The sequence below is a fragment of the Anomaloglossus baeobatrachus genome, chromosome 4 (assembly GCF_048569485.1).
Source record: "Anomaloglossus baeobatrachus isolate aAnoBae1 chromosome 4, aAnoBae1.hap1, whole genome shotgun sequence".
Lineage (NCBI taxonomy): Eukaryota > Metazoa > Chordata > Amphibia > Anura > Aromobatidae > Anomaloglossus > Anomaloglossus baeobatrachus.
This window is the reverse complement of record NC_134356.1, coordinates 589,044,823-589,072,302: the sequence shown is the minus strand read 5'-3', so window position 1 is coordinate 589,072,302 and position 27,480 is coordinate 589,044,823. Positions and strand designations below refer to the sequence as shown.

The 27,480-nt window shown below is 48.9% G+C and overlaps 1 protein-coding gene across 2 annotated transcripts in view; it reads left to right on the top strand.

Moving 5' to 3' along the window:
- Positions 1-17,664, top strand: part of LOC142301860 (disintegrin and metalloproteinase domain-containing protein 9-like) — a 168,964-nt gene extending 151,300 nt beyond the window's left edge. For both annotated transcript variants that reach the window (XM_075342901.1, XM_075342902.1), the window contains 4 exons: positions 874-985; positions 3,187-3,207; positions 5,748-5,889; positions 17,474-17,664. In XM_075342901.1, coding sequence (XP_075199016.1) covers positions 874-985; positions 3,187-3,207; positions 5,748-5,889; positions 17,474-17,546 — 348 coding nt within the window. In that variant the 3' untranslated portion in view covers positions 17,547-17,664. The remainder of the gene's footprint in view (positions 1-873; positions 986-3,186; positions 3,208-5,747; positions 5,890-17,473) is intronic.
- The last annotated feature ends 9,816 nt before the right edge of the window (positions 17,665-27,480 follow it).

Sequence of the window (27,480 nt, the reverse complement as noted above, 5' to 3'; positions counted from 1 at the left end):
ATTTTGACTTCAAATACAGTGCTAAATAAAGGTTAAACACAAACACTAAAAAAAATGGAAAAAAATAATAACAAATATCAATATTAAAATCAAACAAAAAATGGCTTATTTTATTAAAATGATAACTTTGTGCAAATATTTATGCCTAAAATTACATTTATTTAATGATTTTCATAGATTTAATTGTTGGACTATATGTGTGTGTAAAGGGACGTATCATGCCGTTAATATTTTGTCAAAAACGCATGCATTTAATGCATTCAAAAAGCATGTTTTCTGCATCAAAGAAGCATGTAAAACGCTAGAATTTTGAAGTAGATTGCGTTTTGCAACTTCTCATAGACTCCAATGTTAGCAAAACGCTGCCCAAATGGCAAAAACAATTGACATGCTGCTTCTTTAAACTCTGAGTTTTTGCCCAAAAATATGCAAATTAAACCCAGCGTTTTGAACTGCATAGTGCGCACAAGAAAATCCTATTTCCCATAGGCATTGCTGGAAAATCAAAACGCAAGCCTTTTGGCATTAAAACGCTGCAGTTCAAAACGCTGCGGAAATGCAGGTAAAAACGCAAAGTGCGCACAAAGCCTTAATGCAACAGTGCCACTTGTAAAACGAAAACACCTTAACACCTTATACTCACCACCTGGACCAGCGTCATTCCATAATCTTATGAGAGGGCTGCCAGATTCAACGCCGATATTGCTGGACTAGCACCATTGCTGTCTAGAAGGTGAATATATGATGACTTTTATTTTACAAGTGACAATGTTACATTTAACAAGGGGTTTTCCAGTTATTGGACAACCGCAATAATATCAATCTAAAGAAAAAAATGTCTAATTTTTTTTTTGTTTTTTTTTACTTTTTGAGGTGTGTAATAATAAACACAAGTGCCATTGTGATGTTGGCTGGGATCCACCGTTTTGCAATCAGCCTGGTGATTTTGGAAAAATACTTGTAAGAAAAATTACAGATGAAACCGGTTAGTGTTTTTATGATTTATTTTATGAAATTCCTTTAGAGATCATGGGGCTGAATAACAAGTGTTATCAAGTAGGTGACCTGCCCCTCATTTTGAGTTAATTAATACTAAGTCTTGTAGATTACTTTACTGTAAACTCTGTATATCTCATATGTCATAACAAATGTGACGCCCTGGCAAAACCAGGTAGTCACAGATGGGCCCCTGCACAACACCCATCCCCCACTTAGGAAACACATAGCCAACCTAAAACCCTAGTCACCTCTCCTTAGGGAAAGATAGTCACACCAGTGGGCGGGACCAGGCGGTTGGACACGCCCACCCAGGGGTCTAGACAGCCCGGGGCGGGAAAACAAGCAGTCTAGCTTGAGTCTAGCTTTGAGTTCAGTTTGGAGAGGCGTGTGGGCTGGAGCTAAGTGTAGCTCCAGCAGGAACAGTTCAAGTTGAATGGTACCAGGGTAGGAGCCCTGGTGCTTTTAGCTAGGAGGCAGATGGTGGTCTCCGTCAGCAGGAGACGGGATGACTGCTCGGCAGAACCGAGGTGGACCGGGACAGGGTTGTAGCCCGCCGGTACCGACACGGGGAACCGACCCGGAAACCGGAGCACAAGGGGGATACTCGGACCCTGAAGCCAGGACCGGAAACCAGCGGCCTGGTTAATTAACCGATTGAGGCCACGACTAGAGGTCCTGTCTCACCCAAAGTCCCTCATAGAAGACAACAGCCCACCGATAGGGATAAGAGGTCACCGCCAGGGCCCATAGATCCCACGGGCCAGCGTCTGCGGGCACGGCTCCTTATGCCACATCCAGCCGGGAGCGGACTCCTGAGTTCTAGACTAGGAAGTCCACCTTACACAAAACAGTCCAGAGGAAAAGGATAGAGACCACCAGCCCAGGTGGGGGACCCGAATGGAACCGGCCGCGGCACCGGCCACCAGCACCTTGGTTTACCAGAGACTCGTGTGACTTATTGACTGTGAGTAATCAAATATCCCCCTTGCCATCGCTATACCCTGCACCAGACACTGAGCCCCGGGGCAACCATCCCTACCCACGGAGGGGTTAACATCCAGCTGCCACTACATCTCCCCCGGATGCCCCATCACAGCAGCGGGGGGTCCCAACTCACCACACACTGTGGGTGGCGTCACGAACTTAATACGGCCTAGCCCGTTCATCTACGTCCCCCCTTTTATTCGGCGTGTCCGAGAGACCCCCGGGTCCGGAGACCCTCGAGCCACAACCTTAGAAGGTCCTGATCCGAGCAGCGCCGGCTGCTGGCACGGGGGCGGCACACAAACATTATTTTTATATATTTGCTATGCACATGCAGCGATATTTCATGATTGTTAAAGTGGTGATAATCCTTTCTGAACAAATGACTTGTATATGAGAGACACTTAAGTACAACATTAAGCTAAGCAGCACTAGTTACAAATTGTCACGGGGTGTAAGGGGATAACAGATGACCGGAGATCCTAGACTGGCCGTCAGGCTAGAGGGCCCTAGCTGTCCCTTATTGTCCCTTATTCGAGAGATACTTCTAATGCTGAAGATGTCTGGGCCACTTTCCTTGCCCTGCTCCTGGCGTGCCCTGATCTTATACCCCCACTCTCCCACCCCAGGGGAGGACCAGGACAGGAGTGGTTGAACCCACAGATATCGACAAAAGGGGAAACCAAAAACTCTAGCACACAGAGATATAAGAAAATACGTGATAAGGAGGAAATAACCAGATGATGAGAAGATTTCCACAGCACACCACGCAGCATGCAATAAATCACCAGCAACTGGAACATAACAGCACACAGACCAGTTTAGCAAAAGCTATAGGCTGCATGGGATGACAGGCTCCACCATCTTAAAACGTGTGATAGGTCTCCCACATCATCCAAGAGGTAACCAGCAGGCTAGAAGAGATTAACTCCCGCAAGTCCAATCACTAATGAGCACATAGCTGGTCAATGCTGGAGCCTGTTTGTGCAACTCAGAAGCACCAGAGAAGGCATAGTATGGAGTGTCATTCTGCAGTGTGAAAAGGCATTACTGATGCGTGTGCTAGGGAATTGTCAGCGCTGTGCTCCAGCAGCCACTGGCTATAGACATGACCCCTGGATCAGGGTCCTACAAATCTTTTTGTTCAACTGTATGTAATACCAAATAAGTTCATTCATTTATATGTTGTTTTTTTTTTTACAGTACCGGAGAAGACAGAGACAGGTAATATAAACTATTACGTTCTTTTTTCCAATATTTTTCAAAGTATTTTTTAATATAGATCTTTTATAATTCTTTTTTGTGGACTTGAATTCAATTGATCTCAGAAACAACACAATGCAATACTCCTGTTTTACAGTGTATTGTAAATTTAGCAGTCTTCTATAGGGGCCAGTGGGATGACTGAAGGTTACTTAGATGTCACAGTTACTATTGATTGCCATATCCAAGGGGTAAGACTGCACGATTATTGGAGCGTGCTCAGATGACTGCAGCATATTTTTTTTTTTCAAACCATGCCTTTAGAAGTATAGCTTCCTGCTTCTTGAGAGTGGTGCCCACCTGATGATGACGGTTCGGACCACTGGCCTAGTTGAACCGCTGGTATGAACCATGTGCTGTTCCATGCTGCAAGAACAGATACCTTTCCCCCTTTGGCATTGGAAGAGCACAGTGGCACTGATGTTGGCTGGATCAATGGATCTGGCCAGCTTCAATGCATTATTTGCAAACTTTAAAGTGCCTGGAAGTAACACTCCTTGCCTAGGAGACCAGCCACAGGATTGCCAACCTACTATTCAATTTTCCTTTATTACTGTGCCAAAATTTACGAACAATCCCAAATTTGTACAGACGTTTGCCATGCCCCTTGACAAAGACTGCATCTCATAAAGACCACACTGGCATGACGGCCACATCCCACGAGATGTCCAGTATAATACGGGGTAAGGCCTTCTTCACATGTCCTTGTGTCATCCGTTTTTTCATGGATACTAAACGTACTCATTGTAACCTACGAGGCTACTCACTTGTCTATTTTTTTCAGCAACATGGATGACAAGGGCCAATACAAATCTATGGGTCCGTGAAAAACACGTACAGTACACGGATGGCATTTGTGTGCCAACCATGTTCTGTATGTGTTTAACATTGAAAGAGATAGGAGAGACTTTGTAATTTAGTTAATGATCCATTTGTGAAAAACACTGATGCTAAAAACGGACACATGAACCATACTCTGACACACTGACCCAAACACTAACACCATTTTTTACTAGTACAATTTTTTACAAGTACCATTTTTTACGTACATGTTTAAACACAGATGCATGAAGAAGGCCTAAGAGCAGACACTGAGAATTACATCCAGTATAAAGGATAGGAGAAGTGGTACTCTGCACTTTATATATATCATAACTGTTTATATTGGAAGCTATAATTGCTCTGTATAATTTTAGTTATCCAAGTAAATGTCTTACTACCTTTGTGATACGGATACGATCGGCTCTACTGCTGAGAATTGGTGCTGTAGGGTAAAAAGTACTAATAATATAGGTAAAATCCAAGCACTCAAAGGAACAAAGGAGAACATTTTTGGATGCAAGTGAATTTATTGATAAACTGCAAAAAGTGAACCTTGACAAGAGCAACACGAACTTTTCGGCTTTTATGCCTTTCTCAAGGTTCTTGCTTAATGCAAAGATACAAGATTGCGTGGGTCACATCGGACGACCGTCACTGAGACTGGACAAGGTACTCCACATTTTGCAGTACAAAGTATCAGGGTGGTGGTGTGGGAATGGAACAGTAAAAACATATGGAAGGAAGGACCCTGCGCCACCACTGCCATTGCCACCGCTGTTACGGATTACCCTGGGCATTCCCTACAAGCGTCCTTCCTTCCACATCTTTCTCCTGTTCCATTCCCACACCACCACCCTGATACTTTGTACTGCAAAATGTGAAGTACCTTGTCCATTCTCAGTGACGGTCGTCCGATGTGACCCGCGCAATCATGTATCTTTTCGTATACAAGGAAAATAGAAGTCATTCATTTTGCCAGGGTACCTGCATACCTCATAACCAAGAACAATAGATAGTCATAAGCACTAGTGTGCAGGTAAAAAATATTCTTTAATAGACAAGCAATATTACAATACAAGGTATGGATATATAAATATAAATAGGTTACAAAGACATAGAGGGTGATTGATTCCCCAAATGTGGCTGCATGCAATAACATATCAACTTAATCAGCTGTAGCTCACTGGTATGGTCAGTGCTGGAGAGAGGTTAGTAAACCGGCATAGTGCAAACCTAAGGGGGTAACAGCTGAGCACATCAGCGTACCGGCTATACTTAGTACAAAATCAACACAGCACAAAAACCAGGGACCAGTATAGAGCTTACCAGAGTAGCAAGAAAGGGCGTGCAGGCACACACGGGGATAGTCCCAACACGTGTTTCGTGTGGTGACTTCTTCAGGGGACTGTGCATTAAGCATTAAGCAATAACCTTGAGAAAGGCGTAAAAGCCGAAACGTTCGTGTTGCTCTAGTGAAGGTCCACTTTTTGCAGTTTATCATTAAATTCACTTGCATCCAAAAAATGTCTCCTTTGTTCCTTTGCGTGCATGGGTTTTGACTACCTTTGTGAGTCCAGAAATTTGATTTCAGCCATAAGATGTATATAAATGATCCATGGGAGTGCTGATTACCCTGTGCAAGCCATCACTTATAAACTTATCTATTGTGTTTTATACAGATGAAAATAGCAGCAATTGCTCCAGAAAAGAGAGAATATATTTAAGGAATTGGCTTTTATTAGTCTTTTTATTGATTTTGCCCCTGATATTCATCATAAGCCTATTTTGTAAAAGGAATCTCTTTCCCAATTTTCCAAACAAGTAAGTTAGATTTTCTTACCTAGTTTTACATGATTATTAAACTTAAAAACTGGTTATTGTGGTACAAAACAAAGTGAAACCATATGTATGCAGCAGGCACATTTTTGAGAAATATGAAGACAACTGTTTAAAATCGAAAACAATTTAACACTAGAACTACCGCATGTTTCATAATACCTATAACTACCATTAGGGGGTCATTTTGACCCCCATTCAAAAGTACTGACTCTGGAGTAAAAATAACTTTTTTGTTGCCAACAAATTAAAGAACATTTATTTTAGCTTAGTAGGAACAGTGTTAAGATCAAGTACAGCAGTTTAAACGCATTTTCCTTTTACATGGTCATAGCATGCGGTGTCCGGGTATGTGCGCACATTGCGTACTAGCCCAGCACCGTAAAAGGTGCGCTTCAGAGCGCAGCTGAAAAGCTCCGTTCTGAAGCGCATGGTGCCGGCGAGAACGTGCGCTCTGCCTGCAGCTCCTCCCATAGACAGAGCAGGAGCTGCCGGCAAAGCGCACGGAAGAAGTGACATGTCACTTCTTTTTGCGCAGCGCTTCGGCAGTAGCCGAAGCGCTGCGCTCTAAAACGCCACGTGCGCACGGCCCCTGCACAATCTCCATAGACTGTGCAGGGGACGCAGGACGCATGCAGTTACGCTGCGCTACAAAGCGCAGCGTAACTGCATGAATTTACGCAACGTGCGCACATAGCCTCCAACAGTTAACACAAACATCTTCGGTATCGTCAATTATATCACTGTTACTGCTTGAATCTGATTCTTCGGAAATATCATGAGGAAAATATTCTTCATCAGACTCTGAGTCTGTTTGTTCCTGATTTTCTTCTTCTGACTCATTTTCAGGTAAATTCTGAAGATATTTCAAAATTTCATTACTTGTCAGACCCCTCTGCTTACTCATGCTTCAAATATACGTCACAAAAAGGGACTTGTAAGATCGCAGATGTAATAAAACGACACTGTACAAACATGCAGAGTTGTAGCTTCGACTGTAATGTTTGCTACTGAACTGCAGACAGAAATCGCTACAAGGGACATGGATCAAACATGTTCAGACAAGTTTAGACCAAACAAAATGCTGAATCATCCCTGATATGCAAAGATACAATTACACTCTACAACTAGGGAGAAGCACTGTGATTTCTTCGGCGCTCCATTGGGAGACCCAGACGATTGGGTGTATAGCTACTGCCTCCGGAGGCCACACAAAGCATTACACTAAAAAGTGTAAGGCCCCTCCCCTTCTGGCTATACACCCCCCGTGGGATCACGGGCTGCTCAGTTTTCAAGCTTTGTGCGAAGGAGGTCAGACATCCACGCATAGCTCCACTGTTTAGTCAGCAGTAGCTGCTGACTATATCGGATGGAAGAAAAGAGGGCCCTTGCTAAAGGGCCCCCAGCATGCTCCCTTCTCACCCCACTCTTGTTGGCGGTGTTTGTAAAGGTTGAGGTACCCATTGCGGGTACGGAGGCTGGAGCCCACATGCTGTTTTCCTTCCCCATCCCCCTGAGGGCTCTGGTGAAGTGGGATCTTACCGACCTCCAGACTCTGAGGCCGGGCTCCATCCACAGACCCGGAGATCCTGCTGGATACGGAGCTGGGTACCGTCAGGGACAAGGCCCTGCAACATTCAGGTACTCTGTGTCCCCGTACAGACAGGCACAGACACACTCCAGCGTTGCTGGGTGTTCTAGTGCGCCGGGGACAGTAGCGCTGCGCGCTTGGGTTATACTCACTGCAGCTTAGCTGAGTGAGTTTATGTGTGGGGAACTACCGCGCCGGCCGCCCCCGGGGACTGCGGCGCGGCTGAGACTTGTGGTGCGCCGGGGACTTCGCGCCGACCGTGCTTTTACGACGGCAGCGCTTATAAATTTAGTCCCCGGCTTCTGCGGCCTAGTTACGTTTCGTTCCCGCCCCCAGCCCTGTCAGTCAGGGAAGGGGAGAGACGCTGTACAATAGTCAGCGCCGAGGGCTGGAGTCTTATTTACATACTCCAGCCCTCTCACTGGGCACAGTGGGACGCCAGTTTCCCGCTCTTTGTCTGCAGCACGCCCACGGCCCGCCCCTCTTCACAGGACGCCGGCAGCCATTCCTGCACGCAGTCTGAGCTGGAGAACGGACATAGCCCTGGCAGACCCAGACAGGGGATTCTGGCGACCACACACCCGCTGTTAAGCGGGCGGTAAGCAGCACCTAGGTGCTGACCCCACTAGTGCCACAGTGTTGTTTTGTGTACTTTTGCCTGTACCTATATATTGCACTGTACGGTCGCTTCTTGGCTTATACCCCTATATTGCTCTGAGGAGACAACAGCATGTCATCCGCAAAAAGCAAGGGTGCCAAGGCACGGGCTTTATATACTGCCTGTACCGCATGTGGGGCTGATCTACCGGCAGGTTCCACTGACCCCCATTGTGTGCAATGTTCGGTCCCTGTGCCACTTCGTCAGCCGGAGTCTATGCTAGTAGTGGCCCAGGCAGAGACGCCTGTGAACCCTGCCCCGGTGACGGGGACAGACTTTGCAGTTTTTGCTGATAAGATGTCTGTGACTATGACAAAAATTCTAGAAACGTTGCAGTCCAGACCGGTCACTCAGACCATGGGCACTGCTGATTCAATGTTCCCCGGTCCCCCTCAGTTGGAACTAATCCGTGCTCCAAGGGGGTCCCAGGCATCACAAGCTGAAGGCTCTGACTCGGACGACAGTCCCAGGCAGCCTAAGCGAGCTCGCTGGGAGAGACCCTCGGCGTCATCACGCTGGTCAGGGTCTCAGCGAGAGGATTCTCTGTATGATGAGACAGAGTTAGGTGATCAGGAGTCTAATCCTGAGACTGCTCTCAACCTGGATACCCCTGATGGTGACGCCATGGTGAATGATCTTATAGCGGCCATCAATAGACTGCTGGATATTTCTCCTCCAGCGGAGGAGGCAGCAGCACAGCAGGAGAAATTCCATTTCAGGTATCCCAAACGTAAATTGAGTACCTTTCTGGACCACGCTGACTTCAGAGAAGCAGTCCAGAAACACCATGCTTATCCAGATAAGCGTTTCTCCAAACGTCTTAAGGATACACGTTATCCCTTTCCCCCTGACGTGGTCAAACGCTGGACCCAGTGTCCAAAGGTGGACCCCCCAATCTCCAGGCTTGCGGCGAGATCCATAGTTGCAGTAGAAGATGGGGCTTCACTTAAAGATGCCAATGACAGACAGATGGACCTTTGGTTGAAATCTGTCTATGAAGCTATCGGCGCGTCGTTTGCTCCAGCATTCGCAGCCGTGTGGGCACTCCAAGCTATTTCACCTGGTCTGGCGCAGGTGGACTCTGTCATACGTCCATCAGTGCCGCAAGTGGCGTCCTTGACCTCGCAAATGTCTGCGTTTGCGACTTACGCTATCAATGCGGTCTTAGACTCTACCAGCCGTACGTCAATGGCGTCCGCCAACTCTGTGGTTTTACGCAGAGCCTTATGGTTAAAGGAATGGAAAGCAGATTCTGCTTCCAAAAAATGCTTAACCAGTTTGCCATTATCTCAAGACAGGCTGTTTGGTGAGCAATTGGCTGAAATCATTAAACAGTCCAAGGGTAAGGACTCTTCCTTACCCCAGCCCAGATCAAGCAAACCTCAACAGTGGAGGGGACAGTCGAGGTTTCGGTCCTTTCGAGGTTCGGGCAGGGCCCAATTCTCCTCGTCCAAAAGGACTCAGAAGGAGCAGAGGAGCTCAGATTCCTGGCGGACTCACTCACGCCCAAAGAAAGCAGCCGGAGGAACCGCCTCCAAGCCGGCTGCCTCATGACTTTCGGCCTCCTCTCTCCGCATCCTCGGTCGGTGGCAGGCTCTCCCACTTTTGCGGCATTTGGCTGCCACAGGTCAAGGACCGGTGGGTAACAGACATTTTGTCTCACGGGTACCGGATAGAGTTCAGTTCTCGTCCTCCGCCCCGGTTCTTCAGAACTTCCCCACATCCCGACCGAGCCGATGCTCTTCTGCAGGCGGTGTGCTCTCTAAGGGCAGAAGGAGTGGTGATCCCTGTTCCTCTTCAGGAACGAGGTCAAGGTTTTTACTCCAATCTGTTTGTGGTGCCAAAAAAGGACGGCTCTTTCCGTCCTGTTCTGGACCTAAAACTGCTCAACAAGCACGTGAAAACCAGGCGGTTCCGGATGGAATCTCTCCGCTCCGTCATTGCCTCGATGTCTCAAGGAGATTTCCTAGCATCAATAGACATCAAGGATGCTTATCTCCACGTGCCGATTGCTCCAGAGCATCAGCGTTTTCTACGCTTCGTCATAGGAGACGAACACCTTCAGTTCGTAGCCCTGCCATTTGGTCTGGCGACAGCCCCACGGGTTTTCACCAAGGTCATGGCAGCAGTGGTAGCAGTCTTGCACTCTCAGGGACACTCGGTGATCCCTTACTTGGACGATCTACTTGTCAAGGCACCCTCTCAAGAGGCATGCCAACACAGCCTGAACGTTGCGCTGGAGACTCTCCAGACTTTCGGGTGGATCATCAACTCTTCAAAGTCAAATCTGTCACCGACCCAATCACTAACATATCTTGGCATGGAGTTTCATACTCTCTCAGCGACAGTGAAGCTTCCGATGGACAAGCAGCGTTCACTTCAGACAGGGGTGCACTCTCTCCTTCAAGGCCAGTCGCACCCCTTAAGACGCCTCATGCACTTCCTGGGGAAGATGGTAGCAGCAATAGAGGCAGTTCCGTTTGCGCAGTTTCATCTGCGCCCACTTCAATGGGACATTCTCCGCCAATGGGACGGGAAGTCGACGTCCTTGGACAGGAAAGTCTCCCTTTCCCAGACGGCCAAGGACTCTCTTCAATGGTGGCTTCTTCCCACCTCATTATCACAAGGAAGGTCCTTCCTACCCCCATCCTGGGCGGTGGTCACGACAGACGCGAGTCTGTCAGGGTGGGGAGCAGTTTTTCTCCACCACAGGGCTCAGGGTACGTGGACTCAGCAGGAGTCCACCCTTCAGATCAATGTTCTGGAAATCAGGGCAGTGTATCTTGCCCTACAAGCCTTCCAGCAGTGGCTGGAAGGAAAGCAGATCCGAATTCAGTCGGACAACTCCACAGCGGTGGCATACATCAACCACCAAGGCGGGACACGCAGTCGGCAAGCCTTCCAGGAAGTCCGGCGGATTCTGATGTGGGTGGAAGCCACGGCCTCCACCATATCCGCAGTTCACATCCCCGGCGTAGAAAACTGGGAAGCGGACTTCCTCAGTCGCCAGGGTATGGACGCAGGGGAATGGTCCCTTCACCCGGACGTGTTTCAGGAAATCTGTCGCCGCTGGGGAAGGCCGGACGTCGACCTAATGGCGTCCCGGCACAACAACAAGGTCCCAACTTTCATGGCACGGTCTCGCGATCACAGAGCTCTGGCGGCAGACGCCTTAGTGCAAGATTGGTCGCAGTTCCAGCTGCCCTATGTTTTTCCCCCTCTGGCACTCTTGCCCAGAGTGCTACGCAAGATCAGGTCCGATTGCCGCCGCGTCCTGCTCGTCGCCCCAGACTGGCCGAGGAGGTCGTGGTATCCGGATCTGTGGCATCTCACGGTCGGCCAACCGTGGGCGCTACCAGACCGGCCAGACTTACTGTCACAAGGGCCGTTTTTCCATCTGAATTCTGCGGCCCTGAACCTGACTGTGTGGCCATTGAGTCCTGGATACTAGCATCTTCAGGATTATCTCAAGGGGTCGTGGCCACCATGAGACAGGCTAGGAAGCCCACGTCTGCTAAGATCTACCACAGAACGTGGAAGATTTTCTTATCCTGGTGCTCGGCACAAGGAGTGTCCCCCTGGCCATTTGCATTGCCTACCTTTCTTTCCTTCCTGCAATCTGGTTTGGAAAAAGGCTTGTCGCTCGGCTCCCTTAAAGGGCAAGTCTCAGCGCTATCGGTGTTTTTTCAAAAGCGTCTAGCACGACTCCCTCAGGTACGCACGTTCCTGCAGGGGGTTTGTCACATCGTCCCTCCGTACAAACGGCCGTTAGATCCATGGGATCTGAACAGGGTACTAGTTGCTCTCCAGAAGCCGCCCTTCGAGCCTCTGAAGGCTGTTTCACTTTCTCGACTCTCACAGAAAGTGGCCTTTCTGGTAGCGGTCACGTCTCTTCGGAGGGTATCCGAGTTGGCAGCGCTGTCATCCAAAGCTCCCTTCCTGGTTTTTCACCAGGACAAGGTAGTGCTGCGCCCGATTCAGGAGTTTCTCCCTAAGGTGGTATCCTCTTTTCATCTCAATCAGGATATCTCCTTACCTTCCTTTTGTCCTCATCCAGTTCATCGGTATGAAAAGGATTTGCATTTGTTGGATCTCGTGAGAGCACTCAGAATCTACATTTCCCGCACGGCGCCCCTGCGCTGCTCGGATGCACTCTTTGTCCTTGTCGCTGGTAAGCGCAAAGGATCGCAGGCTTCCAAATCCACCCTGGCTCGATGGATCAAGGAACCAATTCTTGAAGCCTACCGTTCTGCTGGGCTTCCGGTTCCATCAGGGCTGAAGGCCCATTCTACCAGAGCCGTGGGTGCGTCCTGGGCATTACGACACCAGGCTACGGCTCAACAGGTGTGCCAGGCAGCTACCTGGTCGAGTCTGCACACTTTCACCAAACATTATCAGGTGCATACCTACGCTTCGGCGGACGCCAGCCTAGGTAGAAGAGTCCTGCAGGCGGCGGTTGCCTCCTCGTAGGGGAGGGCTGTTTTGCAGCTCTAACTTGAGGTATTAATTTACCCACCCAGGGACTGCTTTTGGACGTCCCAATCGTCTGGGTCTCCCAATGGAGCGCCGAAGAAGAAGGGAATTTTGTTACTTACCGTAAATTCCTTTTCTTCTAGCTCCAATTGGGAGACCCAGCACCCGCCCTGTTTCCTTCGGGATTTTTGTTTTTTTCGGGTACACATGTTGTTCATGTTGAACGGTTTCAGTTACTTCGGATTGAATTTGTTTAAACCAGTTATTGGCTTTCCTCCTTCTTGCTTTAGCACTAAAACTGAGCAGCCCGTGATCCCACGGGGGGTGTATAGCCAGAAGGGGAGGGGCCTTACACTTTTTAGTGTAATGCTTTGTGTGGCCTCCGGAGGCAGTAGCTATACACCCAATCGTCTGGGTCTCCCAATTGGAGCTAGAAGAAAAGGAATTTACAGTAAGTAACAAAATTCCCTTCTTTCTGTACTCTGTAATATTAGGTGACTTGCCTACTACTACTTTTATGTATGGGGTCAAATTGACCCCTTCAGTACTTACAGGTATGAATTGTAAAATCCGGGCCCCTGAAAAAGTTACAATTCATTTTTGTGTCCTAAAATATACACTACCATCATTAAATAAAAGTACCAAAAAGTCAGAACTCATTTGTTAAAATTTTAGAAATTATAGGAAAAAGAAATAGCAAAAGGGTCAAAATGACCCCTCCGGTAGTTCTAGTGTTAAAAGAAGTGGTCCAGAAGTGCTGTAAAACTGCATAAAGATGACAGAGTGGTGTGAGATAATTTTCACTCATCGATTTAGATTTGTGCAGATATCAGACAAATGCAGATGCACACTACCGCCGGTTTCCACCTGCTGAATCGCATATCGTCCAATCAAATTTAACTTATTAACAAAGTGCGCACCAAAAAGATGGGATTCAAAGTCAGGCTTCTCACAAAAATAGTATAGTTTTAAAAGATATTTAATTAAATAAAAACCTAAACCGTGTTGTAGAGCTGCACTAGTGCATTCCTCGACTATACAAACACTAGCAATATATGCGGTTTTATATAGGGTTCATATCATAAACATCACCATCATATCGCATGACTGAATTATAGAAATATGTAAAAGAAGAAAGACAAATATATATGTCTATATATGTCACAAGAAGTAGAAAAATAATATATACTGTATGTTTCTGACAATAAAACACACTTTTTAGTAAGATAACGGGGTCCATAGAAGAAAGAGGACGGCACTTGTGCCACCCCCGTGCCAGCAGCCGGTTGCTGCTCGGATCCGGGCCTTCAGGGATGGTGGCTCAAGGGTCTCTCGGACACGCCGAATAAATGGGGGGACATATATGTACGAGCTGAGCCGTATTAAGTTCGTGACGCCACCCACGGTGTCTGGTGAGGTGGGACACGACCGCTGCTGTTACGGGGCACCCGGGGGAGATGTTGTGCAGCAAGTTGTTAACCCCTCCGTGGGCAGGGATGGTGTCCCCGGGACCCGGTTGGCATGTGCAGGGTATGGCGACCGAAGGGGGTGCTGGTGTACTCACTGTTAGTAAAACACACAAGTCTCTGGTAAACCAAGGTGATGGTGGCCGGTGCCGTGGCCGGTTGCGTTCTGGTCCCCCACCCGGCTGGTGGTCTCTATCCTAGTCCTGCACTGCTGTGTGTGTAAGGTGGACTTTCCTAGTGTGAAACTCAGAAGTCCACTCCCGGCTGGATGTGGCCTAAGGAGCCGTGCCCGCAGACGCTGGCCCGTGGGATCTATGAGCCCTGGCGGTGACCTCTTATCCCTAATCGGTGGGCTGTTGTCTTCTATGAGGGACTTTGGGTGGGAGAGGACCTCTAGTCGTGGCCTCAATTGGTTAATTAACTAGCTCCAGTTGGTTCTGGTCCTGGCTTCAGGGTCCGAGTACCCCCCTTTGTGCTACGGTTTCAGTTTCCGGCGGTTCCCCTTGTCGGTACCGGCGGGCTACAACCCTGTCCCGATCCACCTCGGTTCCACCGAGTCGGCTTCCCATCTCCTGCTGACGGAGACCACCATCTGTCTCTTAGCCAGTGGCACCAGGGCTCCTACCCTGGTACCGTTCAACTTGAACTTCACTGCTGGAGCTACCCCTAGCTCCAGCCCACACTCCTCTCCAATCTGAACTCTAAGCTTAGCTGCTCTTTTTCCCGACCCGGGCTGTCTGGACCCCTGGGTGGACGTGTCCCAACCGCCTGGTCACGCCCACTGGTGTGTCTATCTTTCCCTAAGGGGGGGTGACTAGGGTTTTCTGGTTAGCTGTATGTTTCCTAATGAGGGAAGGTGTAATGCGTGCGCGTTTTTGTGACTACCTGGTTTTGCCAGGGCGTCACACACTCACCAGGGTCCAGTGAATTCTTTTTTAAGAAAGGTGCAATAAAAGCGGCAGGAGTAGAGCTCTCAGCAGGTCCCCTCATGTGAGGGGGCCTGCTGAGAGCTCTACTCCTGCCGCTTTTAATGCACCCTTCTAAATAAAGAATTCACTGGACCCTGGTGAGTGCCGTCCTCTTTCTTCTATGGACCCCACTATTGAACTCTAAACTATGCTGGACGGGCACCCCTTAACCAGTTCTGTGGCGGATCCCTGTCCTCATCCCGGATAAGTGGTATATGCATGCATAAGTGAGAAGGTTGGTGAGGCAGTCTTTTCTAATTTGTTTTAGTAAGATAACATTATGCTAAAATCTGTGCATCTTATAGTCTGCAATCAGTAAGGGTACCTTCACACTTAGCGATGCAGCAGCGATCCGACCAGCGATCTGACCTGGTCAGGATCGCTGCTGCATCGCTACATGGTCGCTGGTGAGCTGTCAAACAGGCAGATCTCACCAGCGACCAGTGACCAGCCCCCAGCCAGCAGCGATGTGCAAGCGACGCTGCGCTTGCACGGAGCCGCCGTCTGGAAGCTGCGGAGAATGGTAACTAAGGTAAACATCGGGTATGGTTACCCGATGTTTACATTAGTTACCAGTGCACACCGCTTAGCTGTGTGAGCAGGGAGCAGGGAGCCGCGCACACTGAGCGCTGGCTCCTTGCTCTCCTAGCTACACTACACATCGGGTTAATTAACCCGATGTGTACAGCAGCTACATGTGCAGAGAGCCGGAGCCGGCAGCACAGGCAGCGTGAGAGCTGCAGAGGCTGGTAACTAAGGTAAATATCGGCTAACCACCTTGGTTACCCGATGTTTATCTTGGATACAGCTTACCTCAGCTGTCAGACGCCGGCTCCTGCTCCCTGCTCGCTTCATTTGTCGCTCTCTCGCTGTCACACACAGTGATCTGTGTGTCACAGCAGGAGAGCGGCTTTGAAGAAAACGAACCAGGGCTGTGTGTAACGAGCAGCGATCTCGCAGCAGGGGCCAGATCGCTGCTCAGTGTCACACACAGCGAGATCGCTAATGAGGTCACTGCTGCGTCACCAAAAGCGTGACTCAGCAGCGATCTCGGCAGTGAGCTCGCTGTGTGTGAAGCACCCCTAAGGTCAGCAGTACCAGACTTCCGGGACTGCTTCCTTAACTCATAGAGTAAAACATTCTGTGCTCCTATTGCTGAGATAACTAAGCAGCTGCATAGTTTTCTCTATCTCTCTAATCCAGAGCAGGAGAGACTGAGCTGTGGCAGATAATGTGTCCAGATAATAAGGGTTAATAGATGGGATCTTTGGTGCACAGGCTAAAAAAAAAACAAAACTGTCACACCCTCAGCAGATTCTTGGTCATTTAGAAAGTAGATTTCCATGTGTTGTTCTGTCTGCACCATACAGTATACATATGTGATGCCATCTTTATTGGCAGACAAAAGCGTAGTTAGGAAAGGTCAAACCGGAGATGGCAGCGAAATACAAAAACGGCAGGCAGGAGAGTTGTCAGAGAGCAGGCAGAGGTCAAAGCACAGGGATCAATAATACAGAGAAGGGGGAGAGAAGTAATGTGGACCCAGAACCAATCCAGTAAAAAAATGTAAATCCTTTATTGGTACGCTTAAAAAAAGCTGAATTGGTGCTGGGTCCACATTACTCCTTTTCCCCTTCTCTACTATACCGGTGTGGACTGGCCGGCGGACCACGAGCACCCCAGGGAATTGCACGGTTCTGGATGACAGGTGAGCTGGATAGTTTTTCTTTTTCAATATCAACAATACAGAGCAGTGTGTGAACTAGAGAAGCAGTAATACCTAGACTATATCTGACCGGGATCAGCAGTCCACTCAAGGTATGTGTGGTGTGGTGCCTTCCCATAACCTGGAGCTAGAAGCTGATAACTTCGCCTGGAAGGCTCACACCACCACAGTCAGACAGTGGTACTGCAAGTCCCAGGCCTACCAAGCTTGGTGGATGGGCGGATACTGCGCTCACCAGGACTACTGGTAGTACCTCCGCCTCTATCACTGCCATCGCCCACCGTGGGAATGTGGCGGCACCTGGTGACAAGAGCAGAAATCACAGGCGCAGACTCTGGTGGAGATGTAACACATACAAAGGTTTCTGTACCAACTATTAAGTTCTGTTTTTCTATTGAATCAAATACCTATTTCATGCCATAAAATGCAAATGAATTATTTTAAAGTCCTACAATGTAATTTTCTGGATTTTTTTTTATTCTCTCTGTCACAGTTGAAGTGTACCTACGATAAAAATTACAGACCTCTCCTTTCTTTGTAGATGGCAAAACTTGCAAAATCGGCAGCGTATCAAATACTTATTTTCCCCACTGTATCTGTTATTAATACAATAGTTTTTATTAGCCATTGTGAGTGCTTGTAGTCTCATTCTATGTAATGATTTCATTTTCTATTGATTTTCTCAAGAACTTATGAAGAACCCACCGCTACTTCCTCAGAAGTGAAGACTGGTACTTTGGAGATGATGACTGAAGTTTAAAAATGATTGTTCTTATATGCGTCATCTCGCCTGTTACTCATTTGTCTGTCATTATTAAACAAGTTTCTGTATACGTTGTATGAAAGAGTTGAGATGGTTGCAATGTACATGGTTTCTGGCAGATACCAGAGCTATACTTATATTAAATGTTAGTTTTGTATAGTTATCCTAATGTGAGTTTTGACTTTTCTTTTTATATAGAAATCAGGCTTTTTACTTCAAGCATATTAGCACATTTATACTTAAGGTCCAGTCACACTAAGCAACTTACCAGCGATCCCAACAACGATAGGGATCGCTGGTAAGTTGCTAGGAGGTTGCTGGTGAGCTGTCACACTGCGACGCTCCAGCGATCCCACCAGCAACCTGACCTGGCAGGGATCGCTGGAGCGTGGCTACACGAGTTGCTGGTGAGCTCACCAGCAACCAGTGACCAGCCCCCAGCGCCGCGTGGAAGATGCTGCGCTTGGTAACTAAGGTAAATATCGGGTAACCAACCCGATATTTACCTTGGTTACCACTGCACGGAGCTACACGTGCAGAGAGCAGGGAGCAGCGCACACTGAGCGCTGGCTCCCTGCTCTCCTAGTTACAGCACACATCAGGTTAATTACCCGATGTATGCTGCAGCTAAATGTGCACAGAGCAGGGAGCAGCGCACACCGCTTAGCGCTGGCTCCCTGCTCTCCTACTTACAGCACACATCAGGTTAATTAACCCGATGTGTCCTGCAGCTAGCTACATGTGCACAGAGCAGGAGCCGGCAGCACAGGCAGTGAGAGCGGGGGAGGCTGGTATCAAAGGTAAATATCGGGTAACCAAGGACAGGGCTTCTTGGTTACCCGATGTTTACATTGGTTACCAGCCTCTGCAGAAGCCGGCTCCTGCTGCCTGCACATTTAGTTGTTGCTGTCTCGCTGTCACACACAGCGATCTGTGCTTCACAGCGGGACAGCAACAACTAAAAAATGGCCCAGGACATTCAGCAACAACCAGCGACCTCACAGCAGGGGCCAGGTTGTTGCTGGATGTCACACACAGCAACATCGCTAGCAACGTCACAAAAGTTGTTCGTTAGCAGCGATGTTGCTAGCGATGTTGCTAGCGACGTTGCTTAGTGTGACGGGGCCTTTACACGTGTAGAAAGTTGAACAGATCTCTTGCTTGATTCCTTTTTACAACATGATAGCTTCATCACATTAGATAAGTCGCATGTCACATTGGCATCATGGGTTCCATTTTTAAAAGTTTCATGATAAGTACAGGTGATACATAGCAGTTCTTTATGTAATGATAATGATACGTAATGTAGTGATGGGCAAATAGTAACTATTCATGTTCGGATAATGCTTACATAATACCGAGTACTATTGCATCAAAAAAGGGGGGGACCAGCACTGCTTGAGAATGGCACGCAAATAATTAAAAGTTAAAATTCATATATTATTCCAACTGTACTATAACGCAAAATGAGATTTTTAGCAAATTATTGATCAATTTTTTGAGCCGCCCCTGCCACGTCATGGCAAATCTCGATAGGGGGGTCCTACTCTATATTTAATATTTACATTGTGCCATGCGAGTACTATAGCAGTATTCGTTACGGCAAGAAAAATGCTCAGTTTCCCCATTGACTTGCATTAGGTTTCTTATGTAACGCTAGGAACAGGGAAGTACCAAGAGCATGACGAAATGGAAGGGAAGCCTTGTATCTAGGGAAGGGGGAGATGGTGACCACTTACCAAACCTACTATTGGTCCCTGGGGTCCCTCACACCCCAGCATGGTTCCCACCTATGCGCTGAGCCAGATACCTGACCCTAGGTATCCCAATACGTGACCATAAAAAGAACGGGTGGCATGAGCTCTTCATCAACCCCACTAAAAACTAAAGAAGACAACAAGGAGGACACACAGGGGAAAATGCATGAACTACTTATCTGGCAGCCAGACTGGCTTGCAAAGTCTCCTTAAGGAGAATAGTGTTCCCCCGTGGAATTTTAGGGGCATTGCAGCTATAAGTCCCCTTACCTGGCAGCCAGACTGGCTTGCAAAGTCTCCTTAAGGAGAATAGTGTTCCCCCGTGGTCCCCACATAGCTTTCTCATGAGCCAGATCAGACACCCCCATACTTTGCACTGACGAGGGGCAAGCACCCCGAAACACCGTGTCTGCAAATTGGGATTCTGATCTGGCTTATATATCCTGAGTCATATTGCAAAGGATTGTCAAAAATCCACTTGTGACTTTTAGGATCGCTACTTCCAATAGGTGGCGCTGTGCTAGAGTTTGTCTCCTTTACTGGAGAGACAATTTGAACTACTTATCTACAGATGACTCAGGTAGAACTTGAGCAAAGTTTCAGTTACAATACCACCTGCTTGCAACCAGAGCTTGAATGAACTGAATAAGATCACCAACACAAATCCAGGGAAGATGGGAGTATTTAAACCCAAGGGGAAATACAGATGATTAGCAGTGAAAGGGAAGAGTTGCTCTGCTGGATTTTAAAGGGTAAAGGATGACAACCCAGCAGGGGAGCTACCTATTACACTGAATACTGACAGCAGGAAAAATAGAAAATCGGGGAGCATTTTGCGCAGACAAACATTGTGACCGTTCTATTGCCGGACACTATAGTACTGTTGTGTCGCCCAGGAGTATGGGGTACTCGTTCCCGGGTGGTGTATTGCTGGAGAAATGTCACTTGGTGGCCGTTGCCCGATTCCGTGACCCTGGGGACACTTTATAAAAGGGGTATTTTTACAGGGGAGATTAAATTAAAGTTTATAACGTGACGCCACTTGCGGTTTGCGGCTATGTAGATGGAGCCGCCGCTGCACAGTTCTCACTACTGGGGCCAGTGTTGGTGGCAGCCTGGATGTTAGGCCCTCCTCAAGCAGGGCCAGGCCCCAGAGGATAGGTGATGTTGATGGGTGCAGAAAAAAGGTAGGCCACACAAGGGGTTGCGGTATAACTGGTGCCTTTGCTCACAGTCTGTTGTAAACGGGTCATCCGAGAATGGCTGGTCTGGACCGCTGGTCCCCTTAGTCCCAGTGCCGGTTTAGTGACCTGGTGGCTTCTTTCCCCTGCACCTGTCTCTGGTTGGTGGGTCTCCGTGGCTTGGAGCGTCTGGGGTCCCCTCCTGGTAGTCTCTCAACGGTAGTCCGTATGACAGTAGTGTGAACCCTGTGGGGTCGGAGTCTCTGGTCCTGTTCCCAGGTTCTCCCGTTGCTACTGTGTCCCGAACTTCAAGGTCAGCGAGGTCCTTGATGGTTCCCTTACTCAGCAGATTTTTTTCAGGTCTGCCTGGAGCGTTTGCCTGACCTAGGATTCTGTACCCCGTTGGTGCTATGGTTCCAGGAGTACTCCACCGTACTCCACCGGCAACCACACGCCTGGGCCCTCAGGTCACCGTCACACTCCTGTCAGTGCTTCTACTCGTTCTCTCTCTCTGACTCTTACTGTCCTCTGTCTGCCCCTCCCACTTGGTCGTCTAGTGGACTGGATCGTCTCCACCTCTAGATAGCCATCCATTAGGTCCAACCCAAGTCTGGCACCAGTCTTTGGGGAATTTGAGGAAAAACAGGAATTAACTGGAATGTTTTTGCTGTCAAAGGCACTGATCTTCTGGGTCCCTGGTGGGGATGCAGTACCTTGTAGCTCCCTGATGGCTTCAGGGGCACTACATTCCCCCTTGGTTAATTCCAGCACATCCTAGGGCTGCAAAGTGACACAGGTTAACACTTTTTTTTTTTAAATGCATATTAAACAGTAACTTTCTTCCCACGCAGGGGAGGTATGGGCTTGAACTTTTACACTACTAAACTGGATCAGGCAACAAAAAGAACATTTGGGTATCTCAGCAGGTTACAGCTACCAGGGTACTGGAAAGGGGCCATCTGGATCGACTGGCCTCCTGAGATCAGCACTCACAGTCTGGGTACACTGGTCCCGTGCTCCTCTACTGTCTCCTGGTGGCAGTTGGGGACTGTTGCTTTAGCAGGAGCGGGGGCTGGTTTCTCTGCATCGACCTCCACATCAAGGGCGTACCAGCCCCGCTCCCCTTAGTGACGGGTATAGGTGACCTTGTTTCCTACGTGCAAGTCCCAGTCGGGGTGTCCTTTGGGGAGATGGGGTCTCACATCCCGGCGGGAGATGAATACTCCCTCCTTCAAGCCGGGCTCCGCAATGAAACCCCATCCCCTTTTTAGGTTGAAGTGTTCCACCCCCCCCTGGTACAGCAGTCCCTGTGCCCGGTAGCTGGCACACCGCAGGCGCTCTTTCTCCTGGAGGTCCCTGGCCTTTGCCTGTGCCCGTTCGGCCTCCAGCTGCTCCCGCTCCCAGGACAGCTTGGTGATGAGGGCCTGGCATGCCCCAAGGGTGTCCTCCTCAACATGGGCCCGCTCCCAGGTGACAACCGCTGCTCCCCCACTACCTGGTTCAGAGTAGCTCACTGCCGGGTCCCTAACAGCGACTGGACGCAGTACCTGGGAGTAGTCGTCTGCGATGGTGGCGGCCTTGAGGCTTCAGTCGCCACAGAGTATTGCACCTGATTTAAGGTGTAATGCTCAACCCGGATCCGGAGGATGTCTGAGTGGTCAGTCGGTTTGACTTGGAGCGTTGGTGGGGCTTCATTTCGGAGCGGGGACTTGCCAAAGACGTCTTAGTTTCCCGTCGAGATGTGGCTTCCCATCTCCGCAAAGGGCATCCAAGATGCAATCTGATCAGGTGACTTACACTGGACATAAGGTATGCCCTGGATGTGGAACTGAGCCGACGGGAGGAGGCAGCTGCAGAGCCGGAATCCCTGCCAGAGGTATGTCCAGAACCAGTCCCCGCTTCCCACCAGTTCCCCAGCAAACCTGGCACGTGAGATATGTGTACCCTGACTTTGGGAGAGAGCTACCTGATACCGGCGAGTCAGGAGTTCCCCATCACTAAATAACTTTGTTCGATTTGAGTTTTGCGCATGTAAATACTTGTTGATGTTTCATGGTTGATTTTTTTGCGTTACTAATGGACAACCGGGCCACAGGATTGATAGTGGTCGGAACTTATTGTAAATAGTTGCACCAGTTGTGCACTCTACCAGAATTAGGGTGGTTTTTAAGTTTTCCACTTTTAAGGAATGTCTTATAACCGGAAGCGGTGCACTGACTAGTGGCACAAAAGGACTCCGGTGGCTTTCATTCCTCATCGTGTAAGGGGTACTTTGCACGTTGCGACATCGCTAGCATCGGCTAGCAATGCCGAGCGCGATAGTACCCGCCCCCGTCGCATATGCGATATCTTGTGATAGCTGCCGTAGCGAACATTATCGCTACGGCAGCTTCACACGCACTTACCTGCTCTGCGACGTCGCTCTGGCTGTCGACCCGCCTCTTTCCTAAGGGGGCGGGTCGTGTGGCGTCGCAGCAACGTCACACAGCAGGCGGCCAATAGAAGCGGAGGGGCGGAGATGAGCGGGACGTAAACATCCCGCCCACCTTCCTTCCGCATAGCCGGTGGAGGCAGGTAAGGAGATGTTCCTTGCTCCCCAGCTTCACACACAGCGATGTGTGCTGCCGCAGAAACGAGGAACAATATCGTATCTCCTATTGGTGCGATATTATAAAAATGACCGACGCTACACAGATCACTGATTTTCGACGCTTTTGCGATTGTTTATCGGCGCATCTAGGTTTTACACGTTGCGACGTCGTTACCAGCGCCGGATGTGCGTCACTTTGACCCCGACGATATCGCAGTAGCGATGTCGCAGCGTGCAAAGTACCCCTTACAGTAAGGACGTTCTATATGTGTGGTAAATGAAAAGTTTTATATTGCTGACAAGAATGTTTTATATACCTGATACTTGCACTAGTTTTAAAATGACAATGGTTGCTGAAATTACATGTTGCTAATCATTAGTACTTGAAAATGATTGATACGGTTTTGATGCTTTGAACCTGTATAGAGTTGACCTGTTAGTAATGTTTATTACTGGTGCCTCCGATAAAGGGAAGATTATGTTACTTGTTATATTGCAAATTGAAAAATTGCGGTGTACTGACCTTGTTTCGTTGCAGCCCGGGAGTGCTGCCATTTGCTGAGGAGGAATGTGGCGTCCCTGAGGCTTCAGTCGCCACAGAGTATTGCACCTGATTTAAGGTGTAGTGCTCAACCCATATCCGGAGGAGGTCGGTACCATTTTCACCACTTACACACTCACACACACAACCAGGTTGCCCTCTCCAATGGGGACCGGGCTAGGGTAGGGTCTTAAAGTTGCCTTCAAACATGGTGGGCCCCACTCACTAGTGACAGGGACCCGGGGAGTGGCAGCCACTTGGGTGAGTCAGGAGCCAACACAACAGTTAAGTGTTCTTCAGTAGGAGAGGAAAGGAGCGGACATGTCTTACCGGTGCTTCGGTAGGACACGAGTTGTTCTTGCGGTTGCCGAAGTGTGAGCTTAATCGCTCCCTCGGAATTGGCGCCATGCAGGGTGCACAATCCTAGGGAAGATCACACTCCAAGTGGGTTTTCCAGAATCTTCTGGGACGGGGAGTTTTCAAGCTCCCCTAGCCACAAAGAGCCCGAAAGCACAGTGCCAGATAGGATCCGGGGCCTTGGACAGAACCAGGCCCCATTGCGGAGCCGTGGCACCTGCAAATAGGGACAAGAGTACTACTCGAGACGGACTGGGGTCCCCAAGTAGCTTTAAGCCACAGGAATCCGACATACAAGTTGCTAGGAGGAAGGGCCCATCAAGCATCACACCGGACTGACCTCCAAAAGGGATTTGGGTTCGACAGAGCCCATCACAGTGAGTGACCAGTACAACCCGGGTGAGCGGCACAAAGAGTGAGTAAAGACACCTGTAACCGCAGCATTTGACTCGGACTCTTATTACTAGCGCTGCCTTCCCACGCCTCGGTGCTAAAGGCCATCACCATTACTACTCCCCTTATCATCCTCCCTGGGGCCCGCTCCACCTATGGGGAGCGATACCATCTCTACTGCTACTACCATCCGCCTCGGAGGACAGCGACAGCAGCGGCGGCTAATCTCTGGCCGCGTACCACAGGTGGCGTCACGACAAACTTTCCCCAAACATCTGGCCCCAAACATCTGGCTTCCGCTTTGTTTCCTGTACGCCTTGGGGCAACGGAGCCGGGCAAGACCTCTAGTGACATCGCCTGACCCGACCCGCAACGGCCCGGCAACGAGTAGGTTAACCACCTGCCCCGTGGTGCGCTACACATACACTAAAGACATAGGTCGATAAATGCTTATGGATGAATATTGTACAGTAGCCTTCGCTTGAGAAATACCAATACAAAAGAATTGTGAACCGAGCCTAAATGTTCCTTAGTCACCAAATATACTGTACCTGTATATGACTAACCTGCTCAGACTAAAGGCCCTGTCACACACACAGATAAATCTGTGGCAGATCTGTAGTTGCAGTGAAATTGTGGACAATCCGTGCCAGCTTTGTGGCTGTGTACAAATGGAACAATATGTCCATGATTTCACTGCAACCACAGATCTGCCAAAGATTTATCTCTGTGTGTGACAGGGCCTTAAAACTCCAGCAATAAGTTATTTAGATGTCTATCTGAATGGTGCCAAAATATTTTTGTATACACTATCATAAATCACACAGTCTAAAAAGTGACAAACTGTTCTATGCAATGAATATATGAAAGAAAAGTAATATCCGTTTTACGTTTCGCTCATGGCAGTGATGTACTGTAAATCTCCAGGCTGGGTCACAAAGTAGTAAACTTTCAAACTCTTTTCATGGTTTCTTTTCTACCTTTAGGTGATTGTATTTATCATACTGACTGTGAGTTTATATGAATATTCCTCCAAGGCGTTTTACAGTTTCAGCAAATATAGGTTTACACTTCCTATTTTAATTCAAGATGTTCTGCTTGCTGCCATTGTATTTGTAGGTAGGACTTGTTACAGTACAATTATTAGATCTGTGTCTTGTAGTGAGTCCAGCACATGTGATCCTGAAATGACCAGGACTGATTTAATCTTGTGGTAGTAAACACTGATGTGTTATGTGTGCCGCCCCCGCGTCAGCAGTCAGGCTGCTCGGATCTGGATCCGCGGTGGCGCGAGGGGTCTCCGGACCTGGGGGTCGGGGTCGGGGTCGCGCGGCCACTCAGAATAAAGGGAGAGTATTTACACGGGATGGTATGGTTGAAGTTCGTGACGCCACCCATGGTGCGTGGTAAGATGGAGTACCACCACTGCGATTGGGAGTACCCGGTGGTGATGGTGTGTGCAGTTAGGTGTTTAACCCCTCCACGGGAAGGGGGGATGCCCCGGGACTCGGTGATGGTGACGGGGAGGTGCTGTTGGGACGGTAAGGGTCACTTGTGTACTCACTCAGTCCAATAACGCTGACACCGACAACTGTGGTAAACCAAAGTTCTGGATACCGCTGCCGCTTGGAGGGAGCACGCCTGGATCCCATGCCCATTGGTGTTGCCTGTTAGTCTGTGACCTTTGCCTTGGCACCTAGTCTTCTATTTGGTCCCTTTAGCCTGAAGCTAATCGGGTCACGCTCACCAGCATGGCTAACTGGATGAGCTTGCTCTTAGGGTTCACGCTTGGGATTTTCTAGATTGTGTAGTGAGAATGTTCTTTCCCCCTCGTTGCGCTAGTACCCCGATTTTGGAGCGGGTGGAGAACGGATCTTGAAGGCTCCATCCTCGTCGGGTATATTGCCAGGACGCCTGAAGCTACTTCCTGACCTATGGTCCACGTACCCCGGTGTGCCCTGGCTCCTGCCCGGTGATAGCACAAGGCTGCTGGCTGTCCTCCTTGACAGTCCGTGCCCCTTGTCCCGATCCCCTGCGACCGGGGTCCCGCTCCTACCGGGCCCAGACCAACGTCTGCCACCTAGTAGTCTCAAGGAGCCCAGCTCCTGACCTCTCCTCTCGAGAGTCACCACTCAACTGTCTCCTGACACTCCTGACCCCCCTTAACCAACCCCCCAAGTTGGTGACCCTATTCCACTCAGGTTGGCCACTGGTGTGTCTGGTGGGTGTGGTGCGGTAAGTGTTCCTAGGATTTTGAATAGCTTGTTCTTGGCAACACCAAAAGTCAGGGACCCGTAACCAAGGAGGAGGTGGATATTGCACAGAAGGGCAAATTGCACAATACCCTGTGACGACCTGATAGGCCAGGGCGTCACAGACAGACTTACCAGTTGTACATGGTAAATATGAGCTGGAAAGAGAAATCGCGCAAAATGCTGTCTTATCCAATTAAAATCAAAGGTGAAACAACTCAGAAAGGCTGACCTTGTGTTGTTGTGCAGGTCCCAACCACCATAAAATGCCTGAGGCCTCTGCAGGACCTGATGAAGAATCCTCTGAGAGCTTTGAAACGCGTTGACCATTAAATCACATTTTATCTACATCATTTGGACTGGTTTGGCGGTGCAGGAGATTAACCCTTTTCTTCCTTCCATTGTTTGCAGTTGTACACTTTGCACTTTGCTTGTAATTTACATTTCAGCAGTACGGCCCTTGCTGACCTAAATACTCCATCCCTTCTATCTGTCCTTCACTGAACACTGCCCTCTCCAGTGACATCCTTGCTCCAGCCTGGCAAGTTCAGTATTTTTCACACTATAACCACCAAGTCTGGCTTACACGTTGCCTCTTCAACCCCTCTCCTTCTAGCTGCCTTGGGCCTACAACCCTCAGCTCTATTTCTGGCATCAGGCCGCAATCACTGCAGCTGACTCCTTGTGTCTTTTCTTCTTCACCTCACAGGGTCCAGGATGCTCCGGCCGTATTACTGGATCCAGACACAGAATCTGGCTATCTTTGTTCTGCTTCTTCCTTTCACACACTCAGTACTGTGCGTCCTCGTCTGTTACACTCCCTGTGACTGGCCGCACTTCACTAATTGCTGACTCCTGTA